This window comes from Bicyclus anynana, chromosome 9 (assembly GCF_947172395.1).
Source record: "Bicyclus anynana chromosome 9, ilBicAnyn1.1, whole genome shotgun sequence".
Taxonomy (NCBI): domain Eukaryota; kingdom Metazoa; phylum Arthropoda; class Insecta; order Lepidoptera; family Nymphalidae; genus Bicyclus; species Bicyclus anynana.
In genome coordinates this window covers 950,069-971,803 of record NC_069091.1, presented here as the reverse complement: position 1 = coordinate 971,803, position 21,735 = coordinate 950,069, and the positions used below count along the sequence as shown (strand labels likewise).

The following is a 21,735-nucleotide window of genomic DNA, read 5'->3' as shown; positions in this document are numbered from 1 at the left end:
TCTTAAGTAATATTATAAGCAGGTAAGATTTGGTGTTTTGTTTATTTGTCACAGTTTAATTTAAATCTATTAACTAATTTTAAAATTCTTATGCTATTAGCAACTTCTTCACTGCTTAACATAGGCTATATTCCCCAGTGTATTTCCACAGGAATAGGAACTACACAAGTGAAACTACAGGATGTCAATTCTGTATTAGAATGGGTATCCAAAGCTGCACTAGTAAGATCTTACCAAATTTGGCTAGGCAGGGAGAACAACACGAGTGGAGAAGGGGAGTGTTAATTGATTGTCAAGGAATTCCTTAAGCCTACATCCATTTATGTCACAAGTACTGGCCTTTTAACAAAGAGGAAATATTTGTATTTTTGTTTTTAATTAATAAACTCAAAACTTACAAATCAATTTGAAAATTTTTTTCACAAATAGAAAGCCAAATTATCACTGAGTAACATAGGCATATAGTATCATCTCCATATTCCCACTGGAACAAGAACTACATGTGTGAAACTGGGGGGTATTCAATATAATGCTATGATATTATTAACTCCTTATGTTTTGTTCCTTATCAAGACATATTCAGCACACTGCTGAGCTCAAGTCAGAATGCTCCTCTCAGAATGTATAAAATACAATAAAATAATATAATAGTGTTGTATCTTGTCCAGTTACCAGCAGGTCAGCAATTTGAGGTTTAAATCATAATTGTATTAAATCCCAAGGAACAAGCACTATTGTAAACAAAATAGATTTAGAACTACATTTAACAAGCAAGCGAGTTGTTGATATTTTTACCTTCAAAAACATGAGTATATATGACCAACAACATAGTTATATTGTGAAGGGAAATATACAAATATCAACCAATAGCAACCAAATATTATTGTTATAAATATGAAACTCAAACAAAACCTACACACCCTGGTCCCTGAGGTCCCTGATATCTGACATCACCCAGGTTTGGTCTTTTTTAACTCGCAATCTCGGAGGCGCCCAGACTTATACACTGCAGGCCAAAACACCCTTCTCGAATGGCCCTCTAAACCCAGATCCGAGTCTCAGAGGCGAGACACCCTTAGAGTCTTTCTGCCCATCTACACTGCTTTAGCCTTCGAGCCCCATCAGGCAACGCTTGTGCTCACCCAAACCCCCTGTGACGCTGCTTGGGTGCCATTTAGGAGCTCATGACATTATTTTTTTTCTTTTTTTGCATTAGGGTGAAAGAGAATGGGACAAGACAACTTTCCATCCATCATCATTCCAGCCATCATTGGTCTACACCATTTCTCTTCATGAGATAAGTTGCTGATTGCATACTATATTAAAGCCTAACTATGTGCAATGTTTCTCAACAAACAGATTAGAAATGAAGGTAGAACACTGTTTTTATAACAGCCATACAGTATCTATTAACTATAGTTTGTGTCATGTAGGATTCGTTTCACTTTTGAAAGTTTGAGACGAATATCTTAGCATTACATGGATTCAGTCATAAAATTTATTTACTTTTATACTGTGGTCCTTCGGAATGTTAGTCTCTCACACAGTAATCTCAACAAGTAGTTTGTTTGGAATAAAGGAAAATGTCTGGTCTAGATCTTGAAATAGGGACATTCTCTGGGATTTTATAATGTTTTTAATATGTATCCATTAACAAAGTCCAATCAGGTGCAGAACATAGTATTGAATAAGGTTTATTAGAGGAATTTGATTCTGAGCCTGCTTTGACAAAGTTAATTTATCTTTTTCTTGTAGTCAATCCTTTTTGAGCTCTAGCTACTGAAAGACTTATAGATTTGAAGTGCTCTATCATGACAACGTGAGTAAAGACCCCTGTCCAGGAGCACCTTGCATCCAACCAACAAGCGTCTTGCTGTTCCTTTTGCCTCACCACAAGTATATCAAGATTTTTCAGTGGCTTTTCCCCATCATACTAAGTTGCTCTGATCTGGGAGAGTCATTTGAAATTCATTAAGATTTTAATAAAAGAATTTTAATAAGGCAGGGGACCAGTCATATAGCAAGGTGCGTCACTTCAGTGCAACCGGGATGCAGAACTCACCTAAGGATAACAGAATCATTTTGGATTTCTAAATTCATTGCATGCACTTTGTGGCTGTCATTTTCATCTTGTTGTCACTATTCACATATTTATTTTAATAGTATGTATTATAAACATCATACAGGTGACTGTCACCATACCCATGCTATCTACATACACTTTAGCATTAGTAAACATAATAGTTTCCCTCATTCAGAAAGAGTATTGACTATAAATAGTTATCTATGGGTGTATTATTATGACTCAGTCTTATTGACCAGCCATCATTCTTAGGAAACAACTGAGTCATCTAACACAGGGTATTATTGTATGATGAATGTGCTTGTGCACTCACTTTTATGTTTTTGTAAACAAGTATACAGTAAATTAATGTTTCTATTTGATAACAAAAACATTTGACTACAACTTTTAGACTGGATGTGGAGTCACTACTTAAACAATCAAATACCAGATAGATACTGGTGGCCATTTGTGGTACCACAGAGGATTTTACTTTACTGCACTGGCGTATAGATGAGATCTCCTATACATAACAACCAATGAGCTCCTCAGTGTATGAGTTCCTGATGGATTACGATATCCAGACTAGCTTGTTCGAGAAGCTTAGCAGGCTACTGAACTATGCGCATCATGACATATCTCGTGACGACAAAATGTCATATTGGTGACCAATAGCGGTGGATCAAAAATATCGCTCTCTCTTTCGTCCCATTGCAATGAAAGAGAGAGCAATATTTTCGCTATTTGACGCTGATTGTCGCTGCGGAACCAATATAATATATATAGCTGCACTTTGCTTATCTAAGCATTACATGTAACAGTGTCTCCTTTTCTTCCATGCTCTGCACAGAGGACTGTCAGTCATACCTAGAATTGCAATGGAAGGTGTTTGTTTAGTGGACAGTGGCCCATTATTATCAGTCGTCTCAGTTTGTCACGATTACGATGTATAAGTTGACACGTGTGGTGCAAGGCGTGGTAGTGGAGGCCTTTGCTGTTGATTTGTTGAATACATTCAACAACCGCTTTTTTCAGGGTGACGAAGAAGAGAAGTGGGCAGAGAAGGCGGTGGACAGCCTGGTGAAGAAGTTAAAGAAGCGGAAAGGCGCCATCGAAGAGTTGGAGCGTGCGCTGTCTTGTCCAGGCACGCCATCCAAATGCGTCACCATACCCAGGTCGCTGGATGGCCGGTTACAGGTGCGGCCTAACATTTTATCTAGTTTAAAGTTGTTTTTTTTCAGCATAGTCCAGTGTTTTAGTTATCCATATTATAAAACTAGGAAATATACACCACTTAAAATGGGCAGCAGAAATTGTGTCAAATATGGTTGAACTAGTCAACTCCTGAGACTTCTTGTTAGTTTGTGTATGATTCTGTTTTTTACAAACCATGTCTATTTTTGAGATGAGAGGAAAGTTGCGTATGTGCTCTTCCTCTGCTCCAAGGTTCAATTTGACTATACTAAATTTTATTTATTGATGTAGTGACTTACATTCGCATTTATAATATTAATTTCAATATATTAATATTAATCCTACTAATATTATAAACGCGAAAGTTTGTATAGATGTTTGTTAGTCTTTGAAAACTAAATTTTACGCGGACGAAATTGCGGGCGTCCCCTAGCATGAATATATTACAGCAGTTTTATTCCAAAAAAGTGTCTGTCTGTCTGTCTGTATGTTACCCTCAATGTATGTAGCTTTACCTATTTGAATGGATTTGGCAATTAAGGCAGCATTTAAAAGCTTTTTACTAAACTTACATTTCATATAATATTTGAACCAATTCAGACCTGTAAACTTTGGGAGATCTCAAAAACAATGATTTTATAAATTTTTTTTAGAAAGTTTTTGTCCTAAAAGAACTTGAGCGATACTTGTTATAATTTATTTAGAGTTTGTCTGATTGCCCTTTAGGACAAAAGCCTTTTCCACAATTCTTGATCCATTGCAGATTTTGCCTGGATGCCCTCTGTCACCTGTCTTATTTTGTCCCCCCATTTCTGTTTTGGCCTTCCTTTTTTACTTTGCATATGACGCTTGTTACCAAAATTAATATTTAGATTCTACACGTTCCAGGTTTCCCATCGCAAAGGGCTACCACACGTGATATACTGCCGCGTGTGGCGCTGGCCCGACCTGCAGAGCCATCACGAGCTCAAACCGCTCGAGATATGCCAGTATCCCTTCAGCGCCAAACAGAAAGAGGTATGCATCAACCCTTACCACTACAAGCGGGTCGAAAGTCCGGTCCTACCGCCAGTTTTAGTGCCAAGACATTCAGAGTTCGCCCCTGGACATTCTCTATTGCCTTTCCAAAGGACAACAGAACCTGCGATGCCCCACAACGTGTCCTACTCAGGATCCGGGTTTCCTCCATCCGCCTCATCAGAACTGCCGGACACTCCACCACCCGCGTATTCACCGCCGTCAGATGACAGTGAACCCCCGGGGGAAGTCGCGCCGGTTTCATACCAAGAGCCTTTGTACTGGGCGTCCGTTGCGTACTACGAACTGAACTGCAGAGTCGGGGAAGTGTTCCATTGCAACAGCCATTCGGTAGTCGTGGACGGTTTCACGGACCCCTCGAACAACAGTGACAGATTTTGTTTGGGACAATTGAGCAATGTGAACAGGAATTCGACGATCGAGAACACGAGGCGTCACATAGGGAAAGGCGTACATTTATACTACGTCGGGGGCGAAGTGTACGCTGAATGTTTGTCGGACGCCGCGATATTTGTGCAGAGTCGCAACTGCAACCACCATCACGGATTCCATCCGTCCACTGTCTGCAAAATACCTCCAGGGTGTTCGTTGAAGATTTTCAACAACAGAGAGTTCGCTCAGCTTCTATCCCAAAGTGTCAATCACGGTTTCGAAGCTGTCTACGAGTTGACAAAGATGTGCACGATCCGTATGTCCTTCGTGAAGGGGTGGGGAGCCGAGTACCATAGACAAGACGTGACGTCGACGCCATGTTGGATAGAGATACACCTCCACGGTCCGCTGCAGTGGCTGGACAAAGTGTTGACTCAGATGGGCTCGCCGCACAACGCGATATCGTCTGTGTCCTAACCGTGTTTTACACCACCATCCCCACCGGTTTTTGACGTATTTTTATTTCGGTTTTTTAATCTCACAAATTTTTTATGTATTGCATTTATTGTTTTGTTTAGTTAGACTACTTAGTGATGGGCCTTCAAAATTTTCCCTGCACTAATATTTCCATTAAAATGGGAATGTGATGTACAAGCCAGATTATTCAGTGGATGTTACCTCTGAATAATCTATTATATACTGAAATAATATTACAACATTGGTCTATACTAGAATATATTTCTAGGCTCAGAAATAATGTTTTGCATGCAAGAAATTGTTCAAAACAATTTTTATTGAAATTGATTTAGTATTGGAATTTGAAACTGCCTACAGGGTTTTATTCGATTCCTCCCCTTATGTAATATTATGTATTAAAGTTTGAAGATCCATCACTTTTAAAATATTTTTCAAAAACTTATAATTTCTATACATACATTACCAGCATTATGGTATATTTTTTTAAAACAAAATATGCACATTGTTGCCAAGTAATAGTTTTATATTTTTCTCAAAATAAGTATAGTCTGGTGGTTAAGGTGAGCTTTCACGGTGCTATTGCAGACAGCATAAAAAAATTAAACACTTTTATTTTGCTACTTTTTTATTGAAAACTTACGTCTGGGCATTAAGAAATTGAAATAGTACACTCAAAAAATAATATAAATGTAGTTTTGCATAAAACTTTTAAAAATAATTCTTGATACAAACTTTTTTATGAGCAAATCAGTTTCTCAGAAAATAAAATGCTTACAATTTTTTTTTCTTTTGGTCTATTCACCTTGACACACCATAAAAGTATTTTAAAAAATCGTAGCTCAAATGATGTGTCCAACATGGAAGATAAACGTAAGACGTATATTTTAAGTGTACTTGTATTTTATTAACATAAAGACATACATTGAAAATGAGGGAATATTTGAATTATGAATAACTGAATATTAAATATTGAATATTATACTCGTGAATGTTCATTATAATGACAAGTTAAAAGATATTATTGCTGTAAATAGGTTTTGACTAAAAATGTGGTATCGCTTGGTGTTTCCTTATTCTATGAATTCAAGAAGTGAATTAAAAAAAATAAACAAAAATTTTTTTTTTGAAGTTTTTGTTTTATTGTGTAAGTTATGATAAAATTACTTCATGACAAACGTTTTTTTTTTAGTTTTGAACCCTTGACTGACTTATTTTAGGCAGGTATTCAAAGCTTCTTCAATAGAGATTTAATTTACATTTTTTTATTCTTTACAAGTTAGCCCTTGACCACAATCTCACCTAATGGTAAGTGATGATGCAATCTAAGATGGAAGCAGGTGAACTTGCTAGGCGTAGGATGAAAATCCATACTCATTTTCCATAGATATTTAATTTACATCTTGGGTTTATAGAATTAAGTGTCACCATAGATTACGAGTAGTTGCTAGTTTTGGATGCGGTATGTCAAGGTATTGTAATTATACGAATATTGATTAATATAATTATTAGTGTCCATTCAAATGGGCCTGTTATGAGAGTACAAATTTTCAGATATTATTAAAAGCTCAAGCTGTGTTGGAATAAATCCTAAAGGTTGCATTAAAATATAATAAGTTATTCTATAATATTAGGCAACAGTAAAACTTTTGAGCAAGTACATTTAAATGGACACATTTAAGCTTTCTAGTTATGAAAAAATGCAATTTTTTTTATTATTTTTGACTTTTATATGATTAAAAATGTAGGTGTAGGTTTATGACGTGGCTCCTTCAAATGATAATTATTATTATTAATAAAAAATTTTACAAGTTTTATTTGATCTGTCTTTGATCAGCGAATTGTACATGCCATATTTAACTTATTACTATTTTGTTTCAATGTAAAATAAAAATAAATTTATGAAATAAAAAACCTTATTTTTTGCAAAGTAAAGTGGACCTAATCACTTTTTGAAGTTTCTGTACTTTGCAGACATTTTATATTTTTTTATTTTAATTTTTGGGAGCCACAAAAATTAATTCTACTTTACTGTAAGGAATTGTGTTCGAAATAGTAATTGATAGAAATAATAAGAGTAAACTAAGTGTTTAGTAAATATATCCTAAGTAAATGTGTATCTGTGGAGTTTTTTAATTTCACTAATTATATTGTATAGTCAAGACCAAATTTGTGTAAAAAAATAATAGATTTGTTTTTTCGAAATTGATAAATATGTATTTTATAATTTTGACAGGCTTAAGAATGTGCCATCGGTGTATATTATGTATGAATGAAATGAATAATGAAAAAAAAAATTATAATGAAAATATTCGTGTGTAAAGTTGTTTTTTTTTGTTATAAGAAAAATAAGTTTTTTTTTAAATTGTAAGATTTTGTTATCTACTTATATAATGTTTCTTTAGCAGCAGTTAAAAATTGGATTTAAACTTACTACATGATTTAATAAATAAATAAGAAAATGCAGAGTAAGAAAAAACTTTTAATAATCTCGGTATAAATATTCATGTTTCAAAAAGACTTTCTAACCAAATTTGGGACACGCTCAGGTAAATTTTTTTTTAAATTTTGATTGATCTCAAAATAATATAAGTATCTACGTTTTTAGTTCCTCTAAAGATCACTGGGGTGTGTCCTTTGCCTTATAAAAGTGCATTCAATTGATAAAAAATAATAAAAAACTATGATTATTATTATATTAGAAGCAGCTGTTACTTTGCGAGAGTGACTATAAACAAAAATGGATTAATTTTGCTATTCTCCGCGTAAAATAAACCAATTTTATTAAATGAATCAACAATTTTAACAAACCTCAAACTTTGAGCAATATTCACTATTTGTTCATTCACTACTAGACCCGTAGACCAATCTGCAATTTGTAAAATATATTTTGTATAATACTCCGGAGAGTAGTAAAAATAAACATATTATTGTAATAATATTATGGTGATCTATAATTACATATATTTAGAGTAACATTTTTATATTAGAAAAAATATTTACACAGTGAAATATATAATTTAAATATTATTAAAAAGTAATATAACCAGTAATTTCAATTTAAAAACGTATATTATGTATGCACAGGTAATGTATATAATAATAATTATTGAAAGCTATTGAGGAGTGATTTTAAATTAAACTCATGCACAATTTTATTTGCAAATAGCATACAGTGACTCCCTGGGATATTGATTAGGTCAAATATTTGATAATTATTATTCAATTGCAAATAATACTTATTTACAAGCAACAATATCAAATTACAAAAAATGTTTACAATCAACAATATTAAATTGCAAAGAATATTTGTATCCGACAATATCAAATTGCAAAGAATCTTTGCAATAGAACAATGTGAAACTGTCCTTGGTAATTTGTAAAGTTTCGCGCGGAATATAACAAAATAGATTGTTTCTATATATAAATGTCATAGAGTAAAGTGCCTACAAGTAACCTATTGTATACAGCCGTCCATAAAGCGCCTACTACATTTATAGTATATTCGTAGCACAGTTCGGTGAAAGATTTAGTGAAAAATAAATATTAACTATAGTTATACTTAAAGCCGGAAATAATCGTTGTGTAGACGAGCATCTTACGTACGTTAGAAAATTATGTAAAAGACAAAGAACATCATTGGCATTTTTTGTAAATCTATGGTCTAATAAAAAAGCTAACAGAATAAAAATAAAATAATGCTATTTATATTTTAATCTGCTACTTTAAAACAGTTTTGTACTGTAGCAATATTCATAACATTATTTTATAACTTATTGACACTACTTAGTATACATGTGTGTTAAACTGTTATATTAAATAATAATTAATATTTACATTACTAAGTGGAATTCATTTAACAATTATCTAGTTCATATTGTGAATATTGATATTCTGCAGTGCCTTTGACACCACGAAGTCGCATGCCTTATTTATACGTTTATTGATATATTTTATTATAATTTAATAAATAAATTAAATGTAACTCTGTGCCTAAATTCACTTTTTAAGGGCCTTAATTGAAGATAAAATATTTATTAACTATGTTACTAAATATTTTATATTCAATTAATACTATATACAGGGTCATATTAACTTGACTAAGGGCGCGACCAAACTGGCGCGTTTGTCGTCCCATTCACGGTGCCAATCAGAAACGTTTATTTATCGGCTCGCTCTGTGATTGGTGGAAATTAAAATGGACACATGAACGCAATTGTAAAAGAATATTTAGTGTGCTCTGGATCTTACGGTTCTAATGCGTTAACTATGTTCTGCTAATGAGTTTTATTATTATTTAAAACAAAAGAATTTAATTTATAAATATAATAATAATTTAAAAATTGAATTATAATTTTCGCCATGGTATTTTTATAAATCTAATTGTTATTAGAACATACTTAGCCTTCAGATATATTATTTCAGAGAAATCTTTTTAAATTCTTGCGTGTAGCGAAATTGCGTCCGAATAATTTATGTGTTTTGATTGGTACGACGCAGGATATTATATTATGATAATAGACACCACGATGTATTGATTCACTTGAAAAATATCTCGTTTATCATCTATTTGCGTGTAAGAGTAAGTTAATAATTTATTGTTATACAGCCTTCCTAATGTTGAATACATTAACCATAAAATTATACATATAGTACGATTATTTATTTTCGGACTGTTCAATTTAAAAGATTTATGAAGAGATAGGTCAAAGCATCCATCAAATTCAAAATCTTGAATGTGATATTTTTTTCGATTTTACAGACGAAAGTTGTACGTCTTTAGTGTGGCCTTCGCTTTATGATTCCAAATTATTATTACAGATTATTTTGACATTTTGTTAATAAATAGTAAGCAAAAAAATCCTTATAATTTGTAAAATATTAATTTCCAAATTGTTATTAAAAATCAGACAATGTAAATACAGCATTTTTTTAATTAATGGTATATTATTTATAAATTATATATTTATCGTTTTATGAGCTACAACTACAACAATAATTAATAGGTACAAAAATTTTGTATACTTACTTTTTTTTAACTGACTTCAAAAAAAGGAGGAGGTACTCAATTCGTCTGTATGTTTTTTATATGTGACTTCCGTAAACATGTTTTGATAGTTGATATAGAGAAACCACATTAGAAACATGGATTAAGATTTAAAATAATTTTCTTCAAAGTAAAGTGGACCTAATCTCTATTATTTGAAATTCACTTTATTTTAACGAAAATTGAGGTTTAAATCTTAATTCATGTGTAATAATTATGGCCGTAAATGTGCGCAAAGTTTTTCATAATGCACGTTCGCTAATGCGTTGGCCAATAGGTTGACTAATATGTTGGCCATTATATTGGCCAATATTGCCCTATTTCCAATAGAGCGGTGTTTCGAGGCAACCACAATAATTGACCAATAACTTCAACTTGTCAAACATTTGTCCAAATGTTTACTTACACGTTTCACATCAAATTAATTTTGCGCAAATTACTCGTAGATTGAAAAGCTCTGCAAAAATATTTCGTAGTTTTAAATGTTTATGTATGTGTCGTGCTATATAAATTCAATTATGTATGTATAATACTATAAATATATAAATGTCAAAAATGTACACACGTTGTCCTGGTCCGTTTTTATAAAACTATTTCGTTGAAAACAGAAATAGATACATCTTATTGTTTTAAAGCTATGACACAATTTTTAATTTTTAACAATGTGAATTAGCTGTAGGGCTATTCTGAAGCAATGTTTTCATAACTCTACAGTGTAAATTTCTTATTCTATCTCAAAGTCTCTATACCTCTCTACATGTAGTTATCGTGTTTGAGAGATATTGCGGTGAATTCTTAACTCTCAATTCTGTGTTGTAAAAACATCGTTACAAAACAACGTCGCTATTCAAAATTATTTCAGATCAAACTGCGTAGGCGTGAATTTCTTTATTTCTTTTATATTGGTCTAGCGGACGCCCGCGATTTCGTCCGCGTGGATTTCAGCTTTTCACAAATCCCACGTGAACCATGGATGCTATTATACATATGAACCTTCCTCTTCAATCACTCGAATTATTAAAAAAACCGCATCAAAATCCGATGAGTAGTTTTAAAGATTTAAGCATACATAGGGACAGAGAAAGAGACTATGTAGTGATGACAGATTTTTCTATGTATTGGATGACGGATAATATTATGTTGACCTAACTATACTGAATTTACTCGTGAACCGCATGGTAAATCCATTTAGCAATAAGGGAGATTTCTGCTATTAATTTCTGTTATATTAAGGTATGTTTGTTTGAATGAATCGCTCAGCCTCAGTTTTATGAACGCTATATACATATTAGGCATTATTGTATTAATTATTATTATAATTAATTAAAACCTTATGGTCTTTGAAATATGGTTCAAAGATATGTCGCAGATGGCCACAATAAGATAAATTTTAAGCGTATTTGGTCACAAATGTAACTATACGTTTGCGCAAAGGTTGGTCAAATGGTTTGGCAAATGTATTGTTGCATCTGTGGTCTTCCTAATGGATGCCATTGTAACGTGTAACTTTTATTATGAATATTTTCTCCGTTTAGTACATAATTAATAAAGTTTCTTTTATTTAGAAATTGTTTTGTTATTTATTTTCTACTTTGATGACCCACTCTATATTATATACATACTAGAGGACGCCCGCGACTTCGTCCGTGGATGAATTGAAGAAACCATGGATTTTCCAGGATAAAAAGTAGTCTATGTGCTAATCCAGGCTATAATATATCTTAATACCTTTCAGCTAATTCGGTTCAGTAGTTGGGGCGTGAAAGAGTAACAAACATTCATATCATCAAAATCATCAGTTTTCGCTAATTTCGGGAAACCATGATTTTTTTGGGATAAAAAGTATAAGCCTATGTGTTCTCTATATCTATTCTATATAATCTATTTCCATTCCAAATTTCAGCTAAATCGCTTCAGTAGTAGCGGCGTTATAGAGTAACAAACATCCAAACATACAAGCTTTCGCGTTTATAATATTAATAGGATGTATATTTTTTTAAAGAATTAATTACCGGACAAAGCAGATGATCTACCGATGGTAATTAAAATATTATTACACGAATATAATCATCTATGCACAGAGCAACACTTATTTGTATACAAACACGTCCGAGGATCAACCTGACTCGTAGGTTTTATATTTATGGTGCCTGTAGGAATTTATATACTTCGGCAACCATGCCTTTCGGACTAGAACAACAAGGGAATATAACACCATTAACTTTTTATATCCGATCTGGAGGGTTTTTTTACTGAAATTTGGCAGACAGTTTTGCAATTAAACTTAGAAGAAAGATATGCTTATTATGTATTTTATGGCCTGAGTCTGACCTAAGACTCGAAACCAAGGAACTAGTCATTCAAAGCCACTGAGGCTAGCCACCTACAACTCCTACAAGGCAGTAAGTTACTCTTCGGCTGTAAGTAGGTCTGTCCACAGCCTCTTTTATTAGAGTGCGCGCAAGATAAGTTAGCGCGCAACTGGCGGCGCAATTATGTTGCGTTAGTGATCTGTTACCCGCCAAGAGATAGATAGAGATAGACGACAAGATGGTGGCACTTTTGATTAGTTCCGATTTTGGCCACGCGCAAACTTATCGTGCGCGCATTTTACTTCATGTTTGGAAGCTGACAGAGCAAATATTCTTCAATGATTTGTACTTTTCTGTTCTGTGAGTTGCACAAATTGGACGGCAGTCGATATTGGTGTAATAAAGGTAATTATTATCGAATCAATGCTTGTATGGTTCTAAATCGGTGGCAGCAAGATAATAGGCGAAGCATTAACTGCATAATGTGTTTGTAATTTAAAGTAAATTGCATTAGGAGATTCGTCTGGTAAACGTGGGCCAATCTTTTCTTATTTAGTAGAAGTGTGGAGCAGGTAATTACTTATTCGAGTCCTACTATACCTATCTATTCTATATCTTCTATACTTATAATAAATATGTAGAGAGGTCAATTCTGTACCTACATGAAATATATTTCCAAAAGTGATACACGAGGATGGTTTATTTATTGGTTGGGCTATCGCCCAGGGGCGCCAGGTAGATCACAAAGGGGCGCCGCAGGCGAATTGTGAAAAATTAAATTTCACGCTGATGAAGTCGCGGGCGTCTGCTATGCTACTAAATAAATCCATTTGTTCGTATGTGCCTATAGTTATAGAAGCTTAGACCCGCCACGCTGTTCCAATGCGTGTTGGCGGGCTTTGGGTGATAATGCACTGCGATTCATGTTTTATGGATATGTTTTGTCATGGCACGGCATCGCTGTCTCAAGTTCTATAATTAAAATAAGTTATGATATATCCGATTGTATCTTTCTTCTTTCTTATATATAAATGCGAAAGGTCATCACGAAAGCTCGAAAACCGCTTGACGTATAAAGATGCAATTTGGCAGGGAGGTAGCTTACAGTTAGCAGATATCCGCTGAGAATGGATTTTGCGATAGGGCCGGATTAAGAAGGTCAAAGGTCGGACGAAGTCGCGAGCCTGCTTTCCGAACCGGTGGTAGAATCTTTACAAATAGTCAACTGACGTATCAAAAGTGCTTGTAAACTGAGCCTACTTGAAATAAATAATTTTTGATTTTGATTTTTGATTTTGAGCGTCCGCTAGTTGTATATAAAGGAAAACTGGAGCACTTTCTAGGTACTTACTCACTCAATAGGTATGACAGCACATCAAGTGTTACACAAGTAATTGGCGCGTATTTCCCAATGACCTGGATCCGAAGCACGTGTCAGCGTTGAATGGACAACGACGCGACAGAAAACGCCTTCTAATTATATTTTTATTTGTCTATCTACATCATTATCAACTGATGGATGTCCACTGGTGGTCAAAGGTCTACAATAACCACAGTCAGTTGGAGCTGACAGCGGAGTCTAGCTCTGCTGACTGCTGAGCTCGAGTTTCCTCTCAGAATGAGAGGGGTTAGGCCAATAGTCCACCACGCTGGCCCAATACGGATTGGCAGACTTCACACACGCAGAGAATTAAGAAAATTTACTAGTATGCAGGTTTTCTAACGATGTTTTTCCTTCACCGGTTGAGACGCGTGATATTTAATTTCTTAAAATCACTTCCCGGACCGAATTCGAACCCACACTCTCCGGAATCGGAGGCGGAGGTTATATCGACTGGGCAAATACCCCTATTATCACAATTACCCCTATTGAGTATTGTCTCGACCAGACGGACCGAAGGACCGATGGCTTTTAACGTGCTTTCGTGAGAATTTCAACAACTGAAAGAGAAAATCAGTACATCATAGGCCGACCCAGGATTTAGTAATCTGAAACCACTTACGCTAACCATAACGAGGTTATCGTTGGACATAGATAACCAAATACCCAAACCATAGTCAATCGGAGTTGGCAACAGAGTCTCTACTGGATATTAAATAAAATGAAATGAAATTGGATAGTGGATACGTATTCTTTTTTCAGCTTATACCTAAGTTGATACTGAAAATTTCTTGAAAGAAAAATACCCAATATATTACAAGACAGGACTTCGTGCTCCATTGGGGCCCCACAGGCTAACCACCGCACCATTAGGGGCAGGCAAACGTATGTAACTTCCTAATTATGCGCCACGTAACAGTGTGTGAAATAATATGCAATTTATCGCGCCCGTGGCCGCGCTTCGAATTCTAACGCCGACCGCCATGGCCGCAGGCTGGCACGCTCCAAATTGGTTCGTTAAAAAATTTTGTGGTTTCTTTTTTCTTTCCTTTCTTTTAAAAGAATATGTAGCCATGATTTTGAATATAACAAATATCTTTATATCTTTTCACCTTCAATTAGTCGTAAAGACTAAAATTCAGTGGCGGATGTACAAATATGCCGCCGCTAGGCTATTACATTTTTACCGCCCCTAATTGTCCTCTGAAATTTGATACATTTTTATTATTATAATTAATTTGTCGGTAAACGCGCCTTTTAATATTTTTAGTACGTACGTACGTTGAATTTTTCATTAAAGTTTTCAAGATTCTTTTATACTTTGTTCAAACTATTTGGGTCTAATTTGCCGCCCTTGCTACTGGTAAATCCGCCACTGCTAAAATTAGATACTACAATAGTTCAATGGGAATCGAACCTCTCGCTATTGAGTAGGGCATTTTTAACCGTGGAGCCATTGAGGTTTCTCTGTTACTCAGTAAGAATTTCGCGGACAGGATCATTGAATCAAATCCAAAGATAAATTAATGTACCTCTTTCTATCCTAAAAGTTAAATAGGTATGTATCTCGTAATTATAGGAAAATTTGTGGTTTAAAATTATACCTTTTTAGGTAGTACATACACCTTATTATTAGATAGGAAGGTATATAATATACCTATTTGAATTAGGCATCTACGATAATATTATTTGTTTTACCCATTCAACTGTGATTACGCGTGCGAAGGTCTGTTACGTTAAGGTCACATTTTCCGCAAATCCGGGAAAGTATGATTGTCACGTCTTGTTTTCGCGTACCTACTTACATACTTACTGTTAGTGCGTGAGGCCTTGTCGTGTTTGTTTACATGAATTTTGGGACAGTGTGCCATCCATACTTTACAATATTATAAATGCGAAAGTAAGTCTGTCTGTCTCTCTCTTACCACAGCTACACCACTGAACCAATTTGTATGAAATTTAGTATAGAGATAAATTGGACCTTGGAGCAGAACATAGGCTAATTTTTCCCGAAAAAATCTATGGTTCCCGCGGATTTGGTTTGTAAGAAACTAAATTTCACGCGGACGGAGTCGCGGGCGTCTGCTAGTTTTAACTATAAACAAAATGAGATTTATGTACTTAATTAATATCAACTACTTACTAAACACTTTAAATAGCCAAGTAAATATTCACCTTTCCCCTCCAACTTAAGGGAAAGCGCTTGTGCTAAAAGTGGGTAGATAGACCGAAGAGGAGACAGTTTCAGGGAATCGATTGTTCCCGAAACTGAGATGTCGCAAACAGCGGTGGAGCGGTTAACAGACGTCGACGTCGCTCTAAGATGTGCATCACGATATATTCTTGACAAGAAAAAAAGTAGGTAATAAAAATATTCAACCGACTAGGGTCGGGTGGGCCGTGCCAACCCTAGAATGGTCCTGTGCCGATTCTGGGCTACCGATATAGAATTCTATTATGATACTAATAATAAAGTTGATGTTGGGGGCCTGGACCACCCTGGCCCACCTTAGGAAATAATCCTAGATACGCCAATGGTGCCCAAGCTGGAAAAACGTGGTAGTTTCTAGAGTCTGGTATAATATGCTTGTTTCTCGGTGGCGAGAGTTTCCATGTAGAAGAGATGGAACGGGTAAGACAATATCTAGCAGAAAATAGTCCGACTTCGGGTATCTAACTCGGATTTCAATCCGGCCCCTTAACCTTTGAGACCATAGATTAAGATTTAGACATTGATGTTTTTTAAATTGAACTTTGAAATAAATTCGGAAATCAGTTTGTTCTAAACTAGTTTAGTTTAGTTTAGGGATGCTAACGAGTATCTCTAGTAATAGTAGAGTGTAATCTCGACGTTTGTCAAAACTCGTCTGGGTAAAGGCAGACATAAACATGGCGGGTAAACTCAAAGCCAAAATTCATTTGTTTTACGTAGGGTTTTACAAGCACTAATGGTGATAAGTAAAGTCGAAAACTTTAAATTAAAGATACGAGGGTTCCGGCGTCTTGTGCCATGTCGCTTTATGCCGCTGTGTTCTGTAGGTATCAAACCAAAAGTCATGAAAGTTTTTGTCGTGAAAATGGAATAAAAAGACAGACAGATTGACATATTTACACATTTAAGATATTAATTTATTATGACTAATTTTTAAATGCTACTTATCGCCCAATGGAGTATTAAACCTGATTTTTATAGTTCAAAAACATTAAAAAATAATATTATATCTTGCCAGATACGCTAGTTATCAAAAATAATGTAATATTGATGTGATTATTTACGCATATTCACTACCCATGCGTCAGATGACATTTAAAAAATTGATCTATTTTTGGAAATAAAGTAATTTAACGCCTGTTAAATTTGGTTAATGTAGGTACCTGAATATCAAAGTTGAGCTAATTAAATTTATATTTCCGGGATTCTGTATAAAGGTTATGTTTGGTTTATAACTTGCCAATAAACAAAATATTATGTTCGTAATGGCAACATTAAGTTATACCTACCTGTACGTAGGTATAACTTAATGTTGCGGATACATAATAATAATAATTATTATTTTATGATTTATAGAAACTAGGTACTAACAGGCGTACGCGACTTTGTCCACTACAAAACGTAGATAACGCAAGAGAAAGAGAAGTCTCTTTCCCGTTTCTATTATTAACATTATACTTAATTTAAAAAAATACAACCGACTCCAAAACGTTAACGAACCCACGAAAGTAAAAAGGGAAAAATAACATTATTATATCTTCTTATTGATTTACCCACTAATCACTTTGAAGTCGGTGCCATATTACTAAATAAGTATAAAACATGTCAACCTTCGCAGTGTGAATACCTTAAAATAAATAACACAGCCTTAACCAGCCGTGAAATGTATTAGTAATGGAATGACAAGCGTGGGCGGAGACGAACTTTTTTCTTCGGAATGCCTCTCTATTGTCACTCGCAGTGGAACTAAACTAAAGGTTGAGTCTAGTCTATGAAATACAACCTGTTTGGGTCTGAACTATGAGATACACGTGACAACTTGAGATATACGTGTGATATGATACCGACAAAGACCGCCAAGTGATTTAGCGTTTCGGTACAGTGTCGTGTACGTACAATCCGAAAGGGGAGTGGATTTTCATTCTCCTTAGTAAGTTAGCCCGCTCCCATCTTAGATTGCATCATCACTTACCATCAGGTGAGATTGTAGTCAAGGGCTAACTTGTAAAGAATAAAAAAAGTCTGAAGTCCGAAGAACTAGGTACATTTGGAACCTTCATAGCTTTTTTAGTTTTGAAGTTAACGAATTTACCTTTCCAACTTTAATAACTTTAATGTGTTTGTTTAAACTTTAAAATGCCTCATAGGTGCAGTGGTGAGCTTATTATATCTTCGGCTTATGAGCACCTGGTTTCGAGGCCTTGGTCAGGCTATAAAAAATAAAGGCTTTTCTTCCAAAAAAATCCTACTAGCCCAGAGTTTAATTTTAATTAGTTTAATTAGCCCAGGGAATTTTGTGGTAGTCTTCGTACTTCGAAGGACACGGTAAACCTTTGGTCTTGATAATCATCATTCTGATAGTGATTGTATCACAGAACAGACCACGCTAAAAGCTAACGCTTTGGATTGTATGTACCTAGAATTGGAAAATCGTCCATTATCAATCCAATCTACCTTTTCGTCAAAAGTCAAAAACTAGAATTCATTAAATGAAAAATATTGTCTATGTGTAGCCAAGTGGATAAAAGGTATAAAATTATGACAAAAAGGTACAAAAGCTTAAGGATATACGAGACCCATAGAGCAGACGGCGTATGTCTCTGACCAATCAAGCATGCTAATCTGACAGTTAGTGTAAGAGACGATGATTATTTCGTTCATACCGTTTTAACATTAGATATATATAATCGTGATTTCTGTCTTTAGTGTTTTGAGTTAGTCGTTCAATTGAAGTTTTTATGTATGTTAGATACAGATATCATTTTTTATTTGTTCATCACACTAACGAACAAAAAAGATAAACATAAACATTGTGACAGCTAAGAGATATAAAACAACAAGCCTTATCGTTATCGTACGTAGGTACTAGGTATCTAGGTAGGTAGGTAGTCCTTAAAAAGTCTGAAATCGGATTTGAGCAGAATTCCAGCAGAGATGAAATCTAATTTGAACATATTTCTTTTCTACCAGAATAGAGGCATATAGGCACCTATATGGCATCATCATTATCAACCTATATTCGGCTCACTGCTGAGCTCGCGTCTCCTCTCAGAACGAGAGGGGCTAGGCCAATAGTCCACCACGCTGGCCCAATGCGGATTGGCAGACTTCACACACGCAGAGAATTAAGAAAATTCTCTGATATGCAGGTTTACTCACGATGTTTTTCCTTCACCGCTTAAGACACGTGATATTTAATTTCCTAAAATGCACACAACTGAAAAGTTGGAGGTGCATGCCCCGGACCGGATTCGAACTCACACCCTCCGGAATCGGAGGCAGAGGTCATATCCACTGGGCTATCACGGCTAATAAAATATTATGTTATTTTTTTATCTTCAAGGCAAGGGTTAAAATTTAAACAATATAATATGAACAGCCTCGTCGCTGTCGAGTGCTGTAAAGCTGCTTGAGAATTACGATTCATGAGGAAAAATCTTCTTTGACTGATTTCTACCTTTGTTACTTGAATGTGTGCAATCTATACACAATAAAAAACTCAATAGCGTTTGCCAAGTTTCCTTGAAAGCGCACCAGTCTCACAATCTATTATAATAAAGTTAAAATTTTGTAAATAAAATCGTTATTATTTATTACTCGATAATATTTGTGCTAAAATGTGCCATTTTTACCTCATTATAAGTTCTGCAAACTATGTTCCTACTCTACAATTTTATAATCATGAAATAGTTTTAATGATTTTATATTGTTTCATTGTTTTCACATTACAATAGAAACAATAAACTATTACTAATACCCTGTATTACTGTAGAAACTTTTTAAATTAGGCTAATGTTCAGCGTTTGTTTAAAATAGATTTTACTATATCACTTGGGTTAAATTAGAATAAAATCAAAACTTTTGATGGTATTCTGACAGATCACGTCGATTACCACCACGCTAATTTCCCGCCAAAAAAGAAACGTTGTTTTGGCCAGTAGAGTGTGGTATCAAAATATCTCCTTGTTACTTGAAATACCTATATTAGTATAAGAAATCTTTATCAATACTAATATTATATAGGTAAATAAAGTTTGTGATTTTGTCTACAACAACAAGGGGGTAATCTTTGGATCTACTAGACTGAATTTAAAAATTATTTTACCACTATAAAGCCACGTTATTTGTGAGTGTTAAATGTTATATTTTATCCCCGTATTCTCACGGCAACGGGAACTACGCCTGTGAAACTTCGGAGCATCGGATAGTATAATATATTGTTGAGTATACGATCACAGGAAACAATAACAACATAAATAAAGTTATCTAATCTCAAAAAGTTGTCAATTAGGCCGATTTGTGAAATACGTCGAAACCTACGCAAGATCCTCCTTACGAGATTGAATTTCCGCTGTCAGCCATTATGACGCAAGCTCCTGGACTACAATTAACTGGACCGGTTGCTCTTGGCCTTGCGGAACATCTAGATCAATCTGTGATGTACTTCAGTAGTATAGGATTTCTTGGTAGGGGAATAGTACCCCATACTCCAGATGGGTCAGACAATGTAGTTGTTATTAACTCCGAGTATGATGGCCTCTATGACGCAGTGGTATGCGCGGTGGATTTACAAGACGGAGGTCCTGGGTTCGAACCCCGGCTGGACTGATTGAGATTTTCTTATTTGGTCCAGTTTTGAGTGGTGGGAGGCTTTGGCCGTGGCTAGTTACCAACCTACAGGCAAAGACGTAACGCCGAGCGATTTAGCGTTCTGGTACGATGTCGTGTCGTTTTGATCCTGTGGTTAGCCTACGTGATTTTGGATCCTGAGGTCCTCGGTTTGAGGGTTAAGTCAAACTATGAAAAATTAAGCTTTTCTCTTTTCAAGAACTTTTTAGTAGCTGGGAGTTGGGAAACTGGTGGTATACTCCGTTCCTTTTAGAGCACTAAAAGCCATAAGCTACAGTCTTCGTGATAAAACTAGTAGACGCCACAAATCCTAGTACTAGGGATGAAAAGTAGTCTATGTGTTATTTCAGAGTGAAATCTATTTCCATTCCAAATATCAGCCAAATCTCTTCAGTAGCCGCAGCGTAAAGGGGGAACAAAATACACACACACTTAGACACAAACTTTTGCCTTTATAATATTAGTGTGATACCCGTGCGAAGCCGGAGCGGGGAATACACGTTAGTTCATGTGGCTTTGGATCACAAGGTCCCGGGTTCGAGTCATATGTCAGGCTATGTATTATAGAGTTTTATTTTACCCTAGTTTTAAGACAATTTAGTCCCATTTAACTAGAAGAGCACGTTTAACCGTCAGTCCCGTTCAACATCATTACTGTGTCATAGTGGTCGTAATAAAGCCAATATTTAGCCCAGCTCGCCACCCGCAGACGACGCGGTGGGAACCAGCTCTATAATATCCTCTCCTATAAAGAGGAAGGCCTAACTTTGTGGTGGTCGTTAATATGGATCCATGACAGTGAACATTATTTTTTTTAAATAAAATCCATTACCGTTTTAAAGTGTTTGTATTAGATGTCGTTAAGACCTTAACCCTTATAGTCTAGTCTATTAATAAGAATCAATGCCGCGCATCGATACGGGCGGGGGTTCTGTTACCAAACCGCAAGGGCTTCGCCACCGCACGACAGAACTGTTAAACAGCCTAACGCTATAATAGTGCAAGAGCCCGTGG

At 35.1% G+C, this 21,735-nt stretch overlaps 1 protein-coding gene across 1 annotated transcript in view; it reads left to right on the top strand.

Moving 5' to 3' along the window:
• The window catches only part of LOC112054274 (protein mothers against dpp), a 12,699-nt gene extending 944 nt beyond the window's left edge, over positions 1-11,755 (top strand). The window contains exons 2-3 of the mRNA XM_024093979.2: positions 3,098-3,259; positions 4,145-11,755. Coding sequence (XP_023949747.1) covers positions 3,098-3,259; positions 4,145-5,143 — 1,161 coding nt within the window. The 3' untranslated portion in view covers positions 5,144-11,755. The remainder of the gene's footprint in view (positions 1-3,097; positions 3,260-4,144) is intronic.
• Positions 11,756-21,735: the final 9,980 nt, after the last annotated feature.